This window comes from Bos javanicus, chromosome 25 (assembly GCF_032452875.1).
Source record: "Bos javanicus breed banteng chromosome 25, ARS-OSU_banteng_1.0, whole genome shotgun sequence".
Lineage (NCBI taxonomy): Eukaryota > Metazoa > Chordata > Mammalia > Artiodactyla > Bovidae > Bos > Bos javanicus.
Genome location: NC_083892.1, coordinates 38,789,580 through 38,806,782, shown reverse-complemented (window position 1 = coordinate 38,806,782; position 17,203 = coordinate 38,789,580). Strand labels below are relative to the sequence as shown.

Here is a 17,203-nt window from a genome sequence, read left to right as displayed (position 1 = left end):
TGTGCCAGGCGCCTGGGGGACAAGACGGAAGGGCTGGGCCTCAATTCCGCCGAGCAACCCGAGGCTAACCCCTTCCCACCTCCCCCCGCGATTCGCAGATTTATCAAAGTAAGAATGCCGCTGCAGAGCAAAGAGAACACGGGGGAAAACTGTCTCAGGTACGGCAGCATCATATAATTTCCGCAGTTAAGACTACCACCCAGAAATTACATTAAAACACACACACACACAACAAAGCAAGAGTTGACCAGCGTTTTCCTCCGTCCAGCCCCAGCACATGCTGCGAGATCGTGTTCTCCACGTGCTGCACCCCCCAGAGCTGTCCCGAGGCCAGCGTCCCACGCTCCACCCCGGGCAGACACGGGCTTTCGGGGCGGCGGGCCTGTGTGAGGAGCAGCCGCCCAGGCAGCAGAGCAGATCGGTTCTCCCTGGTCTCCCGAAGGCCCATGCTGGAAGGAGGCCCAGGGTTTGCACCAATAGAGTCTTCTCCCTGGAACCGAGGCACCCCCCCACCCCTACCCAGCCCCCCAGGAAAGGCTCTGCGGAGGCAACAGCACACAGGCGACTCCACCCGGAGGAAGACAGGAGGCCTCTCGCTTCTTCATTCGCCAAATAAAAACGTGGGCCGCACAAGGCCCACGTCCACGCACACCCAAATACACACGTTCCTGCTTCCCTCTGCCTCTCCGGAGAATGTGTTCTCAGCACGGGAAACTGAGGCAGTCCCACCCTCCATCTTTACAAAAAAAAAAAAAAAAGTCAGGTAAGTAGCCCGAGGTCAGAGGGCAAGGATACGCAAGACAGGGCCTGATTGGCTGAGCCCGAGACCGCCCCGCCCTCTACCACCGGAAAAGGGCCGCAGGGGCTTCCGGTAGGGTCCAGCAAGGGGCTTCCTGGGGTGTCCGGAAATCCCTGCTCAGGGCCAGGTGATCCTTATCAGGCACACCTGGGAACCAGCCGTCTAGCACCGGACTACACGCTGAAAACCACTTCAAGAGTGGGGGCTCAAAGAGTTTATTCGATAAACTGTGTTACGTTCTTTTTCAGAATGTGTAATATTTCACAATTTTTAAAAAAGTTAAGCCAAATTAAGCTGAAACCTAGGTACTGGCCCCGTAAAAAAATCCCCTCCTAGGATGTTCACTGTCTGTTTATAGTCAGGCACCCAAAGAAATCGCAGGGTTCAGAGATCAACTGAGGAGGTGTCTGGGATGTGCTCTAAATAACCCAAGGGGCAAGGAGGGGGTGCAAGGGTCAGAGACGAACCAAGATCAGTCCTGTATTAACTATTAAAACTGGACGATGAAGCACAGGGAACTCTACTCACACTCTCTAATGACCTATATGGGAAAAGAACCTGAAAAAAAGTGGTATGTATATACATAGAGCTGATTCACCTTGCTGAAACCAACAACAGTTTAAACCAACTACACTCCAAGAAGAATTGTTTAAAAACTGGCCGATTAGTACATAGAGGGAAATTCATTACAACATTCTTTTGCAAGTGTGTGGAACTCTGTCATGCTGTTTTTTAATCAAAGGAGCAACCTGAAAGGATGCTTCTCACGTTGCCTTTTTAAATTTTTATTTATTTATTTAGTATTAAACTCTTAGCTGCAGCATGTGGGATCTTAATTTCTGACCCGGGCCCCCTGCCTTGGGAGCACAGAGTCAGCCACTGGACCAACCAGGCAAGCCCCACTGCCCCTCTTCGTAAGTCTTTGCTTCTCTAGTTGGCAATTTCCAGAATGGCCCCCAATACCCAGCAGTCGGACTTCCAAGCCTTGGCACAGCTGCTCCCTCCACTCAATGATGCCCCCACCACACAAGGGAAACTGCTACTCTGGAAACCTCAGCTCAAAGGCTCCCTCCTCAAGAAGCCCTTCCAGCACCCCAGACACACTTAACTCACCCTGCTCCTCCACCGCTGGCCCAGCCACCCTTCACCCCCTCCAGCCTCATCAGGTGCGTTGTACTGCCTCCTCACTTGGCCAGGAACAGCTCATGAACAGGGATCACCTTTTAATGCCCAGTGGAAAGAGGCACTGAACTGGGTGTCAGTGAACCACTGCTTCAGAATCTTTTGAAGAGCTATTACAAGTGCAGAGCCCAGCTCCTCAGAAGGACAGGAGGAGGACATCTGCATTTCAAACCCACCAAGGACTCTCAAAATCAGACTGCCCCATTCTGGAATCAGATAGTGGGGATGGTGGCACAACCCTGTGAATATATTTTTTTAAATCACTGCATTATACACTTGAAAAGTGTAAGTTTTAAGGACTTTCCTGGCAGTCCAGTGGTTAGGACTCCGTGTTTGCATTGCAGGGGATGTAGGTTCAAACCCTGGTCGAGGCACTAAGATTTCACATGCTGTACAGAGCAGCCAAAAAATAAAAAGACATATTTTAAAAGTATATAAATTTTATGGTATGCAAACTATATCTCCATCAATCAATCAATCATAAGATCCACCCAGAGAAAGGGGCTTCCCTGGTAGCTCAGCTGGTAAAGAACCCGCCTGCAACGCGGAAGACCTGAGTTCGATCCCTGGGTTGGGAAGATCCCCCAGAAGACAGCATGGCAACCCACTCCGGTATTGTTGCCTGGAGAATCCCCATGGACAGAGGAGCCAGGCGGGCTACAGTCCACGGGGTCGCAAAGAGCCGGACATGACTGAGCAACTAAGCACAACACAGAGAAAGGGACCTTATCTCCACATCCAGGATAGAATAAGACTCCCCTCTCTCTTCTCAAACCAAGAGATGCTCACGATGTGACAAGAGGCTTCACTGGGCAGCTCCCCAACATGTACTTCAAGAAACAGAGGGGCCTTTGCACCAGGACCGCGTAAGACCACAGTAGCAGATGCCCTCCATGCCCTCCCCCCGCCCCTGCCCCCCACACACTAAGCACATGCAAGTAGCCAGAGCCTGCTAGCACAGCCAGTCTACCCCAGGACTCTTCTGGGGGAGCTGGTACTCTCTGGCCCTTCACTGCTACCACCAGTGTGTGTGTGTTGGGGGGGGACACAGCCTCCCTCTCAATCTAGGGGCCACTTCTGACCCAAATTCACTTGAAGAGCTGTCAGTAACCCTAGCCACCTTCCGTGTACCCATGCCCCATCTACTCCAGTTCCCCAGAGAACAAGCAAGCCCATAAGACTCAGGAAGTTCACTCAGTGGTTGCTGGTCCCCGACGATAGCCATAAATACAGGTGCACACAAGTATACATAAAAGTAGGAAGGAAGCAGCAAATGGGAAGGCCCTAGTCAGAGTCCAGATCCCCCACTCCCTAATCTACAGAGAGAATACCTTGCACCACATTACAGGAACTCGGCGGGATTCTCTGTCGGACCCAGACTGTGGAGGATTCAGAGTTAAGTCATAAGGCCCCCTGGTGAAATGGCTTTTCCTCCACTACCCGCCCAGCAAGTCACACAACAAACAGGCTCAGAGAAAAGTGGGCTGGGCTGAAACTGAACATTCAGCGACAAAGGATGGGATGGGAAGCAGGCAGGGAAAAGAACATCTCAGAGCTCCAAGAGCTAGCCAAGGCCCGGGGCAGGGGAAAAGGGCCGGGGAGGCGCAGAGGAGCTGTAAACTCTGGGAAAGCAGGGAGCGGGGAGAGGTCTGCCCATCAGGAGGAGGGACTGGGAAAGGGAAGGAAAACCGAAGGTTGAGAGAACTTACACCTTCAGGGACAGAGTGAGGTCCTAGGGGGCGGGACGGGTCACGGATGGGGCAACGAGTAAGGCCACGGACGGGAAGGGAAGGAGCCGGCGAGGCCAAGGCCAGGTCGGGGCAGCAAGGACCAAGCCAGGCCGACGCCAGGGTCGGAGTGTGAAGGACCGCCCGGGGCCGCGCTTGGGGGACCGGATGAGAAGCACAGAGCCAACCGAGGTGGGGACGGGCAGGATGGAGCGGGACAGGGAACGAAACGGAAAGGACGCAGGGGAACCGAAGTCGGGGTGGGGAGGACCGAGCGGGGCCAAAGCCGCCGGATAGGGAGGAGGGCGGAGAAGCGCCGGCCGTACCTCTCCAGAGCTGGCCATGTCGAAGGCGGGCCGAGCCGCTGCCTCCGGAGCCAGAGCTCCGGGGCCTCCCGCCTGGCTGGCCAGGGATGCTCAAAGCCGGCGCGTCCGCGGCTCCACAGAGACCCGAGTAGGGGGCGGGGCCATCTGCCACTTCCGGCGCCCGCCGACACGCACTTCCGCTCGCCCGCGGGCGGGTTCCATGTGGCCGCCATGTTGGATGCGGCACACAGGAAGGGGCCTGCTAGGGCGCGGGTTCAGCCCACGAGGCCAGGCAGACCCGCGCGTGCTCTCCGACCTCATCTCCAGCTCATCTGCGCACTGCACGCCCCTTTGCAGTTTTGCGGCCCCTCTTGCCGGTTGAGCACTCTCTTGTCTCTAGGCCTTTGCATTTGCTGTTCTTGGTGTCTGTAGAGTTAAGAAACCACCTGTCAGACAGCCGATCAACACGCACAGGCACGCGCGCACACACACACACACACACACTCTCTCTCTTTTTCTCTCTCTCTGTCTCTCAGAGAATAGAATTACCTCCTCCCCATCCCCCCGAACACCCACCTAAACTTGCCCTTATCCTGCGCAATTTTTCTCCATAACTCTTCGCACCATCTGATCTACTGTATCTTTTTTTTTTCTGTCCTCCCCCAATAAACTGTAGACACCCTGTACCCGGAGCACTCCCTGACATAGGCACTGAATAAACATTTTCTGGGTAAATTAATGTATAGATGATATGCTCTCACCCGTAACGTTTTGCATTTAAAAATCATTTATCGGACTCCCGTGGTGGTACTAGTGGATAAGAATCCGCTTGCAAATGAAGGGGACACAGTTGAAACCTGGCTACTGGCTCGGGAAGATCCCACATGTCGTGGAGCAGAGCAACAAAGCCTGTGTACCACAATTAGTGATACAGCTCCGGAGCCCGGGAGCTGAAACTACCGAGCCCACGTGCTGCAACTCTTGAAGCCCTGTGTCTAGAGACTGTGCTAAAAATCCTGTGGACAGAAAGAACTGGATTTGAATGCTTGTTCCGACTTCCTCCTGGGTGACTCTAAGCAAGTGTGTTTCTTGGGAGGAGGGTATCAGACTACAGCCAGCTGAGTGGCTTAAAGAACAGAACGTCATTCTCTCACACTTCTACAGGCTAGAAGTCAGAAATGGAAACGTTGACTGGACCATGCTCCTTCCAAAGGCTCAAGGGGAGAATCTTTCCTTGATTCTTTTATGTTGTGGGGAGTTGGCAGCAATCCTTGGGCTTCCTGGATGGCTCAGCAGTAAAGAATCTGCCTGTAATTCAGGAGCTGCAAAAGATGCAGGTTCAGTCCCTGGGTTCAGAAGATCCCCCCTGGAGGAGGACAAGGCAACCCACTCCAGTATTCTTGCTGGAGAATTCCATAGACAGAGGAGCCTGGCGAGCTATAGTCCACAGGGTCCCAAAGAGTCAGACACGACTGAAGCGACTTAGCACACACACACCAGCAATTTTTGGAGTTCCTTGGCCTGTAGCCACATATTCCAAGTTCTGCCTCTGGGGCCATCTTCCCTCTCTGCCTCTGTGTGTGTGTGTGTGTGTGTGTGTGTGTGTGTGTCTCCTTTTTTGTGTGTGTGGGACCTTACTTCCCTAATCAGGGATTGAACCTGCACCCTCAGCAGTGAAAGTGCCAAGTCCTAAGCAGTGGACTGCCAGAGAATTCCCTCTCCTCTTATAAAGACACCAGTCATGCTGGAGTTAAGATCCACCTTAGGCCAGCATGGCTTCATCTTAACTAATGACATCTGCTAAGACCTTGTTTCCAAATAAGGTCACGTTCTGTGATACCAGGTGAACCTGAACCTTCGGGATACACTATTCAACTCAGTACATCAAGTTTCATATCAAACCCTCTCTGGGCGTCATTTAGTATCCAGTTAGTATCGAGAGCCCTCTGAGGGCAGACCTCCGTCTGGACAGGCACAGTCTGTGCCTCGGAGAGCTCATGGTTTGGTCAGCCTTTAGGTACCACTCCAGACACACATATTAATGGAGTCCCCGTTGTTTAACCATGCAAGCCTGCATAGTGGAGCTCAGCTCTGACTCAGGCAGGCGTGTGGGGGAGTTTCACGGAGGAGGCCCGGACTCTCCTGACTGTCATGCCCCTTCCTTTTCTTCCCTTACAAGCCAGAATCAGGTTTGCTTTTTGCTGTGCCGGTGTGTTTATCTTCCTTGCACCACTGGCACAGGGCAGGGCAGCAGCAGGCCCTCAGTCAACATTATCAAATCAATGATGAATTAAATGCAATACTCTTGCCTGGAAAATCCTATCAATGAAGGAGCCTGGTGGGCTGCAGTCCATGGGGTCGCTAAGAGTTGGGCACGACTGAGCGACTTCACTTTCACTTCTCGCTTTCATGCATTGGAGAAGGAAATGGCAACCCACTCCAGTGTTCTTGGTTGGAGAATCCCAGGGACGGGGGAGCCTGGTGAGCTGCTGTCTATGGGGACGCACAGAGTCAGACACGACTGAAGGGACTTAGCAGTAGCAGCATACAAGTATACAGAGAAGGCGATGGCACCCCACTCCAGTACTCTTGCCTGGAAAATCCCATGGATGGAGGAGCCTGCTGGGCTGCAGTCCATGGGGTCTCGAAGAGTCGGACACGACTGAGCGACTTCACTTTCACTTTTCACTTTCATGCATTGGAGAAGGAAATGGCAACCCACTCCAGTGTTCTTGCCTGGAGAATCCCAGGGATGGCGGAGCCTGGCGGGCTGCCGTCTATGGAGTCGCACAGAGTTGGACAAGACTGAAGGGACTTAGTAGTAGTAGTAGTAGTAGTAGTATACAAGTACATGTCCAGCAGAGAGGAGCCATTCAATACTTACAAGCTGGAACCATCGTAATTCTTACTCATCCTAGTGAGGAAGGCGCTCCATGTGTCCTGGGATCCCCAATTCCAAGGAACACTTGAGCTGGAAATCATTGAGTGTGGGCCTTAAGAAGACCGGGAGAGGGACCGGCTCTGACGCCTCACTGCTCCTGTGCTGTCACAGGCCTTTCTGGGTTTGGGTGACACTTCCCTAAATAGCATCCACCAAGAAGTGTAGGTGAACAGATAAATGAGTACAGTCCATCGAAACCATGGAATATTATTCAACACTCAAAAGAAATGAGCTATTGGGATTTCCCTTGTGGCCCAATGGGTAAAAATCTGCCTGCCAATGCAGGGGACATGATTTGATCCCTGGTCTGGGAAGATTCCACGTGCTGCGGAGCAACTCAGCCCAAACGCCACAGCTACTTGGCCTGTGCTCTAGATCCCTCGAGCCGCAACTAATGAAGCCCATGAGCCTAGAGCTCAGCAACAGAGGATTGACCACCCTGAGACACCTGTGCTCTACAACTAGAGAGAAGCCCCTGCTGTCTGCAACTAGAGAAAGCCCACGTGCTGCAATGCAGACCCAGTGCAGCCAAAAATAAACAAAATACACATTTTTTAAAAAATCTGAAAAAAAAAATGAAAGGAGCTATTAAGCTGTGAAAAGACATGGAGGAAACTTAGAAGCACATTACTGAGTGAAAGAAGCCAATCTGAAAAGGCTACATACTGTATGATTCCAACGACATGACATTCTGGAAAAGGCGGAAGTTATGGAGACAATAAAAAGATCAGGAATTGCCAGGAGTTGGGGGACCAGAAGAGGGAGGAACAGGCCAAGCACAGAGGACTTTTAGGGCGGGAAACTACTCTATGAGTGTACTGGCGGAAGTCTGTGCAAACCCTACCGGGTAAACACCGAGAGCGAACCCGAATGTGAAGTATGGGTGACGTGCTGTGTCCGCGTAGGTTCATCAGTGGTGACAGAGGCGCAGCCCTGCTGAGGGTGTTGATGGTGGAGGCTATGCAAGCAGGGGTAGACGGGAAATGGCTTCTGCTCAGTTTTCCTGTGAACCCAAAACTGCTCTACAAATTAAAGTCTCTTATTTTTGAAATATGTATATCTGACCTTCTCACTCCTGAAGACCCTCCCTCCATCTCTGCCTGTGCCGCCCCCTCTGTTGGGCAGCTTTCACCCCAACTCTGACTCTCTTTCATTGTCCTCCCAACACCCTTTCCGCAGAAAGCAGTCCTGTTCTCCTCCGTCACTGTCCTTCCAAGTATTCCTTGAAGGCATTTACCCCAGTGGATAATTAAAGAACCATCAGTATGAGTTTTTGGCCCACATCTGTCCTCCCACGGGGCCAGTGCCATCCACTAGAACTTTCTGTAAGGAGGAGAATGTGCCACAGCTGTGCTGAACAGTGGGCGCTTGAACTGTTGCTTGTGCAACTGATAAACTGAATTCTTGATTGTAAGTTTGTTGTTGTTCAGTCGCTAAGTCACATCCAACTCTTTTCCACCCCATGGACTGCAGCACGCCAGGCTTCCCTGTCCATGGGCTTCTCCAGGTAACGATACTGCCATTTCCTTCTCCAGGGGATCTTCCTGGAACAGGGATTGAACCCACATTGCCTGCATCGGGCAGGCGGATTCTTTACTACTGAGCCACCAGGTAAGCCCACAATTGTAATTTGTTTAAATGTGAATAGCCACCTGTGGCTTGAGGCCCCCTTGGGGACAGTGGAGCAAGACTGGACGCCCTCTGAGGGCAGGGACAATGTCAGGATATCACTGCTGAACACCCCTTCCTCCAGACTGTGTCAGTGCTCAAAATACAAGTTGAATGATCAATAAGGTGAAGGAGTGAATGAAGGCATCAACCACCGGCAGGGGCTCTGAATGATCCCAGTCCCTGAACCCCTTGGGCAACTCAAACCACCTGCCACTGGCCCCCTAGAGCTCACGGCCTCAGTTCCCCCCAAAGAAGACGACTGGCCTCCAACAGTGTCACCAGGGGCATGTGATCCTCCCTCACCGCTGGACTCCAGGAAGACACATCAGGATGAAGGCAGTGACCTAAGGTTCTGAGCTCCTGCAACTTGCCAAGACTCCCCTCCCCTCAGGGCACCTGTTGGGGTGCAGTCCCCTTCCAGGCAGAGGGTGCTTCTGGGAGGAGGGACGTTCTGGGTGGTGAGAGATGGTTTTGGTTCCTTAAGAAGGTGAAGCTCCGGTGTTCAGAGCGGCCTCACGGGGGAGCCAGCCACCTGGGAAAGCAGGGAGGAGACTCCAGGGTCAGAGTGGAGAAGCCCAAGGTCTGTACAAGAAGACAGCAGTTTGGGGGCGGAACCTTGCTTTGTCTGGCCTGTTGATCTCTCAGGCTTCCCAGATGTCAGGGTCAAGTTCCAGTGTCCTCACTCATAAGGTGGGTGACCTGGAGCTGGTGTACCTGGCCTCGCTGAGACTCAGTTTTCTAATCTGTAGAATGGGTATAGGAGGAAGGTGGGAGGCAATCAGCACCCTCTGGCTTAACCCGGATGATCAGCCCAGCAGTGGGCCCTGGAGGGAAGGAGCGGCACCTGCAGGGTCAAACATGTGTCTCCTTTCAAAGGGAAAGACTGAGGGGCACCTGCTCACAAGCACCCTTCCTGCTGTTACTGACGTTCTCATTTCTCAGATGGGCATGTAGACAGTAACATGATTTTCCAGGGCCATGTAGAAAAGACACGTGGCCCCAAGCACCCTCCCATTCATCCCAGGCGTCTGTCCTCACTCAATCAGGGCCACTGCCTGAGACGGGCACGCCCACACTCCACCTCCCAGGTGACTCCTGGCCAGCTCACACACCCCTCCCACAGGAAGCCGTCTGAAGAAATCTCCTACTCAAGAGCCATGGCTACTCCCACCCCCCGTCAACCAGATTTATGGCCCCTTATTACTTTATTTGTTGTTGGGAAAAGGCAAAATGATGACTGCTGCTTTTTTTGGTTACCTGTATTTTTTTTTTTTTTTAGCTTTGATGAGCTTGGATATATGGACGTGATGAATGGCCCCCATCTTCCCTGACCGACCCTGTGGTCTTCACTCAGCCTCTGCACTTTTTTCTTCTCACTGCCACTGGGCGTGGTACGTTCCTATTTATTCTATCTTCCCCAGTGAATGGGATGTCTCATGAGGGTAGGAAACAGCTGGTTTCTTCTCCACTGCAGCCCATTCTGGGCACAGACAGTGCTTGGAAGAAGGAAGGCAGGGAGGGAGGAAGAAAAGGAAAGGGGGAGCGGTAAGAGGAATTTCCAGACTGACAGCTCCTCCAGGGCTGGGTCTGTGTCCAAGGCGTCAGCATACAGTAGGCACCCAACTCTTACCTGAGGAGTGAATAAGCAGTCCAAGGTGGAAACTTAACTTGTAGCTCCCAGAGTCCAGGACTCACCACCACCCCAGAATTAGATCAGAAGAATTAACTAGAACTGACCCGACCCTGGAGGGACTTCCCTTCTCAGCCCCTGCTTTCTGAGCCTGTCCTTGGCGTCCTGCTCTTCCTCTGGGCCAGGTAAAAGAGGTGGTCTGGGATGCCCTGGAGAACAGGACCCCTTCCGGATGGCACGCTCTGCACCCGCCTGCTGTTTCATGTACTGACCCAGGAAAACCTGCCCGGCAAGCCCAGGACTGTGGGCTCCTGTTTGGTTTTGGAAGCCATCAGGAGGTCAATCAGTCCCCTTCCCAGCGCAAAGATAACCACCTTGCACTCACATTTCTCCTGTTCCTCCAGACCTGAAGTTGACCACAGCCCCTCAAGATGCTGAGCAAAAGTACATTCCTGAGGGTCTGCACTGTTTCTCCCGGAGATGGGAGGCAGTGTGTCATTCCGCCCCCAGGGGCCACAACTCCTAGTGGAGTGCTGGAGGGACCCCCCCCCCCAGATTCATGGAGGGGGGCCCCCCTCAAGGCTGCCTATCTGGATTGACTTGGGGGTCAATTTCTGTGCCTCTCACTCCCTCTAGAGATGGGGGGCACATCCCTCATAGGGGAACTTCACCCCTTTCCCTCCGTGTCAATTGCAGCTTCTAGCAGAGGAGAGGCCAGCCAGGATTGGAGAGGAGCCCCAGACTGACCTGAGGTGCCAGGCAGACCACGCCCTCCAGGAGTGGGGAATCAGCTGAGAGGCGGGCTGTGGCCCCCCAACAGGGTCTTGGGAGAACTGGGGCAACCTGCACTTGAAATTGGGAACCCTCCAGTCCCAAGAACAGATCCAGACCTTGGCCAAGTGCGCCCAGAGCCATCTCTGCCAACCCCACAGCCCCTCACCCACAGGTTGGGGTGGGTGCCCTGCGGACCTATAGGAAGATCCCCCTCCTGTGGGGGTCACTCCAGGTGAATGGGCAGGTGTTGCCCTTGGGCTCAGCCTCAGGTTCTAAAGGTGAGGACAAAGTCTCTGACTTTTGGAGGCCGTGCCCCCATTCCAAGATAAAGTCACAAAGGTCCCCCCACCCAATCACAGGAGGTGGGCATAAAGACTCCCAACTCCAGGCCTCCCGACTATTTAAGCATCTCAATATCAGAACCAGTGAGAAATGGGGATACTAGGGCCAGGCCAAGGAATTTATCTCAAACATGAGAGGCTAGAATCCTTAACTCCTCCCCCATGACCCTCCAAGAACCCCCAGGGAAAGAGGTGTCTCCCACTGCCCCACCCTTGTCCCCAGCACCCAACAACCAACCAGGAGCTGTGTGTTTAAGGTGTGCACTTTATTGAACTGGTCTCAAGTCAGTGTACAGGAAAGCCCTGACTGCCTCCGCACCTCAACCCGCTCCCAAGGGGACCAAAAGCCTTCATACATCTCAAGTTGAGGGACAAAAAAAGGGGTCCATGATGGCTGTCCATTCAAAATAAAACGAACAAAAAAAACAAGTATTAAGGCGAAGATTAAAAACAAAATTTGTTTTGGAGTACATAATTTACACAAAAGCGATCACCTCCCCTGTGTGGACTCGGGCGAGGACTGGCCCCTTCTCCTTAGAGAGAAGCGGGGTGGCTTTTGGGAAGGCAAAGGACTTCCTGTAACAATGCATTTCGCGATATTTGGAATGACTATTAAAAAAAAAACAAAACCATGTACAATCAAGTCCTCGGCCACACTGTAGAACTTTGGGAATGCTCGATCCAACCGACTGCTGTCACCTTCACCGTTCCAGTTTTTAAATCCTGAGTCAAGCGCCAAAAAAAAAAAAAAAAAATCAAAAAAGACAAAAAAAAAAACAAATAAAGCCATGCCAATCTCATCTCGTTTTCTGCGCAAGTTAGGTTTTGTCAAGAAAAAGGGTGTAACGCAGCTAACAGTCCGCCTAGAAGCATTTGCGGTGGACGATGGAGGGGCCGGACTCATCGTACTCCTGCTTGCTGATCCACATCTGCTGGAAGGTGGACAGCGAGGCCAGGATGGAGCCGCCAATCCACACGGAGTACTTGCGCTCAGGGGGCGCGATGATCTGGAGAGAGAGAGAAGGGGGCAGTGAGGGCCCTGGCGTCATCTCCCCGGTACCCATGGGACCCGAGCAAGGCAGCCGCCTTGACAGCCACCACGCCTATCTGCACCGTCCGGCTACGGCTGGGCGCTCACCTTGATCTTCATTGTGCTGGGTGCCAGGGCAGTGATCTCTTTCTGCATCCTGTCCGCGATGCCGGGGTACATGGTGGTCCCGCCGGACAGCACCGTGTTGGCGTAGAGGTCCTTGCGGATGTCGACGTCACACTTCATGATGGAATTGAAGGTAGTTTCGTGAATGCCGCAGGATTCCATGCCTGGGGAGAGAGAGAAGGCAGACTTAGCCTCCAGTGTGGCCACAGGGTGACCTTCGTGTGGGGCGGGCAGGGCGGGCCTTCTCACTCACCCAGGAAGGAAGGCTGGAAGAGAGCCTCAGGGCAGCGGAACCGCTCATTGCCGATGGTGATGACCTGCCCATCAGGAAGCTCGTAGCTCTTCTCCAGGGAGGAGCTGGAGGCCGCGGTGGCCATCTCCTGCTCGAAGTCCAGGGCCACGTAGCAGAGCTTCTCCTTGATGTCACGGACGATTTCCCGCTCGGCCGTGGTGGTGAAGCTGTAGCCACGCTCCGTGAGGATCTTCATGAGGTAGTCCGTCAGGTCCCGGCCAGCCAGGTCCAGACGCAGGATGGCATGGGGAAGGGCGTACCCCTCGTAGATGGGCACCGTGTGGGTGACCCCGTCACCGGAGTCCATCACGATGCCGGTGGTGCGGCCAGAGGCATACAGGGACAGCACAGCCTGGATGGCCACGTACATGGCAGGGGTGTTGAAGGTCTCGAACATGATCTGTAGGAAGAGATGGGCCGCGTCATACTGGGACACCACAAGGGGCAGTCGGGCCAGACTGGGCACATGCAGAAGAGTGCAAGGAACACAGCCGAGTGTGCCGGGGCCCCAGAATGGGGTTCACTTCAGAACGTACTGTGCACCTACTGAATACACACTCCGAGGCCGCCTGGCAGCAACCTCGGTTGGCTTTTGTCACACGAGCCAGGGTTAGTACCTACACCCACAGCACTTTATGCTTGCAACACCTAGTCAGAAAGGCAAACACCAGAAAAAGATTCCAGCTGGGGAAAAGCAAATAGAACCTGCAAAGTTCCAAAGGAGACTCAGCTCAGAGAAGAAAGTCCTAGGAAAATGGCAGAAGAGAAAATAAGTGAGAAAGGGTGAGGCAAAGGGCAAGAAAGGAGGGGCGCGGAGGCAAGGCAGGGCGGCCCACTGACCTGGGTCATCTTCTCACGGTTGGCCTTGGGGTTCAGGGGGGCCTCGGTCAGCAGCACGGGGTGCTCCTCAGGGGCCACACGGAGCTCGTTGTAGAAGGTGTGGTGCCAGATTTTCTCCATGTCGTCCCAGTTGGTGACGATGCCGTGCTCAATGGGGTACTTGAGGGTCAGGATGCCTCTCTTGCTCTGAGCCTCATCCCCCACGTACGAGTCCTTCTGGCCCATGCCCACCATTACGCCCTGCGGAGAGAGGAGCGAGGAGGCGCCTTCAGCTCCGGCCAAGTCCCACCGACCCCCACCACCCACCCAGAAAGCCAAAAAGGCCTCCCTCCACCCTCCTCCCCGCCAGCTCCGAAGAGCTCAGGACCCACCCACCAAGCCAGACCCCCGACTGGCGCCATACCTGGTGCCGGGGGCGCCCCACGATGGACGGGAAGACGGCCCGGGGAGCATCGTCGCCCGCGAAGCCGGCCTTGCACATGCCGGAGCCGTTGTCGACCACGAGCGCAGCAATATCATCATCCATGGCGAACTGTGGGGACAACCGGGGGGTAAACCGGGATGTAGGAGGGTGTCGGGCGCGGCCGCCCCCGCCCTACCCACTTCCGGCGCAGCGCGCCTTCGAGCCGCTAGGGGGCGCCGGCGCGCGCGCGCCCAGATTAGGGACAAAGGAAGCCGGGCGGCCGCGTTATTACCATAAAAGGTAAACGCGGGTTGGAGGCGGCCCCCGCGGCGCGCGGCAGGAAGCCAGGCCTCCGCCCCCTCCCAACCCGGCGCCAGCCCCGCCCCGCCTCGCCAGCGCCACCCGGCCGGCGCGCGGCGGCGGCCACGCCCGCCAGGCGGCCGGCGGCGCGGGGAGGAAGTGCGCGCAGGCGCTCTTGCGCCGCGGCGGCCCCACCCCTTCCGGCCGGCCGCCCCGCCCTCGCTTCCCGAACCTAGCGCGCACGCGCAAACGCGCCCCCAGCCCCCACTCCGCCGGGCCGCGCCGCCGCGCCCACCCTCCCTCCCCGCCGCCGCCCCGGGATCGCCCTGGAGGAGCAAAGCCGCCCGCTCGCGGACAGAGATCCAGGGCGTCTGTTCCCGGCCGCGATGGAGCGCGCCCCGAGCGCAGCTCCGGCCCCGAGCGAGAGGCGCGCAGGAGCCCGCTCTCTGCAGCCCGGCAGCCGTCCACGGGGGCCGGGGAGCCGCGGGGGCCCTCTTGCCCGGAGGAGGCGCCGGGCCCCCGGCGCAGCAGCGGCACGGCCGGCGCGGGGGGCCTCTTACCTGGTTGCGGTGTCGACCGGCGGCGAAGGCGGAGCGGCGAAGGCGAGAGGCCTGTGCTAGCGGGGCGGACGCGGTCTCGGCGGTGGCTGCGCCTCGCGCCGCCGGGTTATATAGGGCGCCGCCGCGGCCGCTCGAGCCATAAAAGGCAACTTTCGAAACGGCGGGCGCTGATTGGCCCCGCGCCGCTCACTCACCGGCCTCGCCGCACAGTGCAGCATTTTTTTTTTTTACCCCCCTCTCCCCTCCTTTTGCAAAAAAAAGAAAGAGATGGACTGGGAGAGAGCGAGAGCGAGATTGAGGAAGACGAGGGAGAGAGTTTTGGCGTTGGCCGCCCTGGGGTGCTGGGCGGCCCCACGGGCAGGGGGTGCGAGCCCCGGGCCGCTGCCCCGCCGAGCAGTTGCGCCGGGTCCGGCCCCGCGTGGCCAGGCCCGCACCCGGCCTGCCTCTGTCTCTGGGGGACCACCCCCCCAACCTCAGGCCCCTCTGGGTGTGGATGCCCCAGGGCAGTGAGCGCCCCGGTGGGCAAGGGTCGGCACAGATGCCAGGGTCCCTGGTCGCTGTGGGTGCATGCTTAGGGAACAGATGTTGGGGGGGTGGGGAAGGGGTGGGCAGAGAGCCCTCCACCCTTACCAACATTAGCTCAACTGTCCAGAAAGCCTCTGGACAGGAGGCTGTCCAGGAGGGCCTCTGGGGGTGCTCCGCTTGCTAAGTGGATGTTCTCAGTGTGCTAAGAGGGCCGTTATTACTCAGACCTGGGGCTCAGAGCTGTGTTGACACCGGGAACTCAGGGAGCTTGTGGCCATTTAACAGGGACTTAAGGACCCCGGTTCCCAGGGACAGGGCAGCCCTCCCCCCACCCACCCAGGGGCCAGCGGCTGGCCAAGCCTCCCCTGCTGCAGGACTGGACAGGGGTGGGATCTATAGAACGGAGGAACCGTTTCTATGGAGCTGGGCTGCCTCAGAACTGCCTGGTCACACCCAGCCAAGGCCAACCCTGGGCCGTTAACCCGGGCAGCTGCCAAGCTCTACTGGGTGCAGGCAGGCCGGGCCATTCAGCGCAGCCCTGGGGCCTGGGGCCCACTGTCCATCGTCTGCCTCTCATGTGCAGCTGAATTGCCCTGGATGATCTGGAGGCCACCAAGCCTGGGGAAGGACACTCAGCGTGCCAGCGAGGAGTGAGGGAGCTGGGGGAGCAGTGACAGTCCCTGAAGACCAGCTGCCCTCAGCCAAGACCTAGAACACCTGCAGCTACCCTGGGCCTCCCCTCAAACATTGGGTGCTCTGCAGTGTTCTGGGTGGTTCCCTAATCTGAGCCCTGCCAGTCTAGCAGGGAGAGCTTGCCCCGTCCCCCCAGAGGGTGGGCAGCAGTGGTCAGCGTTTGGCAAAGAGGCACCCAAGAGGCCATAGAATCCCAGAGGGGCACCTGGCCCAGCCTGGGGGAACACGCAGCTTCTCAGAGGTGGTGACATGCTGAATTCTCACACAGAGGAGAGGGTGGTCCGGGTGGGGGCCTGCCTGTCCCCAGGGGTCTGTGTGCAGGCACCCCAGGCCTGCCTAGTGCTCTGCTACACATAGTAGGTGCTCACTGAGCGTGTGTTGAAACCAGCAAAAGATTAGTCCATATATGGATGTGGAATCTGGCCAGGGAAGAGGCAGCTTGGTCCAGCCCACTGCAGGAGGCTGGTAGCAGGGCCTTTGAAGGTTGCCGAGGCCACAAACAGGTAGGAAGAGTGACCGGCTCTCAGCATGCAGCAGAGCCCCCAGGGCTTAGAGCCGCAGGCTGGCATTCCCAGGGAACTGCTCTCGACAGCTCCCCCAGCACCACCCCAGGCCTGGGTGAATGTTTCCAATCCGTCCACTCCTGCCTCCCAGGGACCAGATTGCCCTGTCCCTGGCCTTGTGTCTCAGTCACGGGTATTTGGCCAGCTACCCTGGGACCTGCCAGCCCTGTGATTCAGGAGCTGTGGTGGGAATCGGGGTGGGGGGGAGGGTGGGGTGAAGCCTCTTTGCTGCCCGTTGATGAGAGCTGTTCACTGAGCCTGGTGGGGTGCTGGACAGACTGGAATCAGGCCGTGGGGCAACACGTGGGAGACTCCGGTGGTCCCCGACAGCTCTGTGGGCTGGAGATCGAGGCCGGTCCCTGGGATGCAGGGCCTGGGCTGCCATCACACCTCTTCTCAAGTGAGGGGGCCCCACCCACCCACCTCGGGCTGAAGAACTCCTGGCCACCTCTGTCTGCAGCAGCCTGGTGGTCTCCTATGCATCCTTCAAGGCCCATCCCA

General features: G+C 56.2%; 2 protein-coding genes across 2 annotated transcripts in view; both read right to left on the bottom strand.

Moving 5' to 3' along the window:
* Window positions 1-11,527, bottom strand: part of FBXL18 (F-box and leucine rich repeat protein 18) — a 33,670-nt gene extending 22,143 nt beyond the window's left edge. The window contains exon 1 of the mRNA XM_061402258.1: window positions 4,035-11,527. Coding sequence (XP_061258242.1) covers window positions 4,035-4,052 — 18 coding nt within the window. The 5' untranslated portion in view covers window positions 4,053-11,527. The remainder of the gene's footprint in view (window positions 1-4,034) is intronic.
* A 90-nt stretch (window positions 11,528-11,617) lies between these two features.
* Window positions 11,618-15,007, bottom strand: ACTB (actin beta). Its single transcript, XM_061402259.1, has 6 exons — window positions 14,922-15,007; window positions 14,062-14,190; window positions 13,659-13,898; window positions 12,780-13,218; window positions 12,509-12,690; window positions 11,618-12,377 (listed from the first exon to the last, which is right to left on the bottom strand). Exons 2-6 carry the CDS (start codon window positions 14,182-14,184, stop codon window positions 12,234-12,236), a joined length of 1,128 nt encoding a protein of 375 aa, XP_061258243.1. The 5' UTR covers window positions 14,185-14,190; window positions 14,922-15,007; the 3' UTR covers window positions 11,618-12,233.
* Window positions 15,008-17,203: the final 2,196 nt, after the last annotated feature.

What these genes read in the sequence shown, in the direction of transcription:
- ACTB (XM_061402259.1), bottom strand. Translation starts at nt 14,184, where the DNA reads ATGGATGATGATATTGCTGCGCTCGTGGTCGACAACGGCTCCGGCATG. An exon ending in ACCGTGAGAAGATGACCCAG is followed by an intron (nt 13,219 to 13,658) that starts GTCAGTGGGCCG and finishes CTCTTCCTACAG; the next exon opens with ATCATGTTCGAGACCTTCAA. An exon ending in CCAGCACAATGAAGATCAAG is followed by an intron (nt 12,378 to 12,508) that starts GTGAGCGCCCAG and finishes CTCTCTCTCCAG; the next exon opens with ATCATCGCGCCCCCTGAGCG.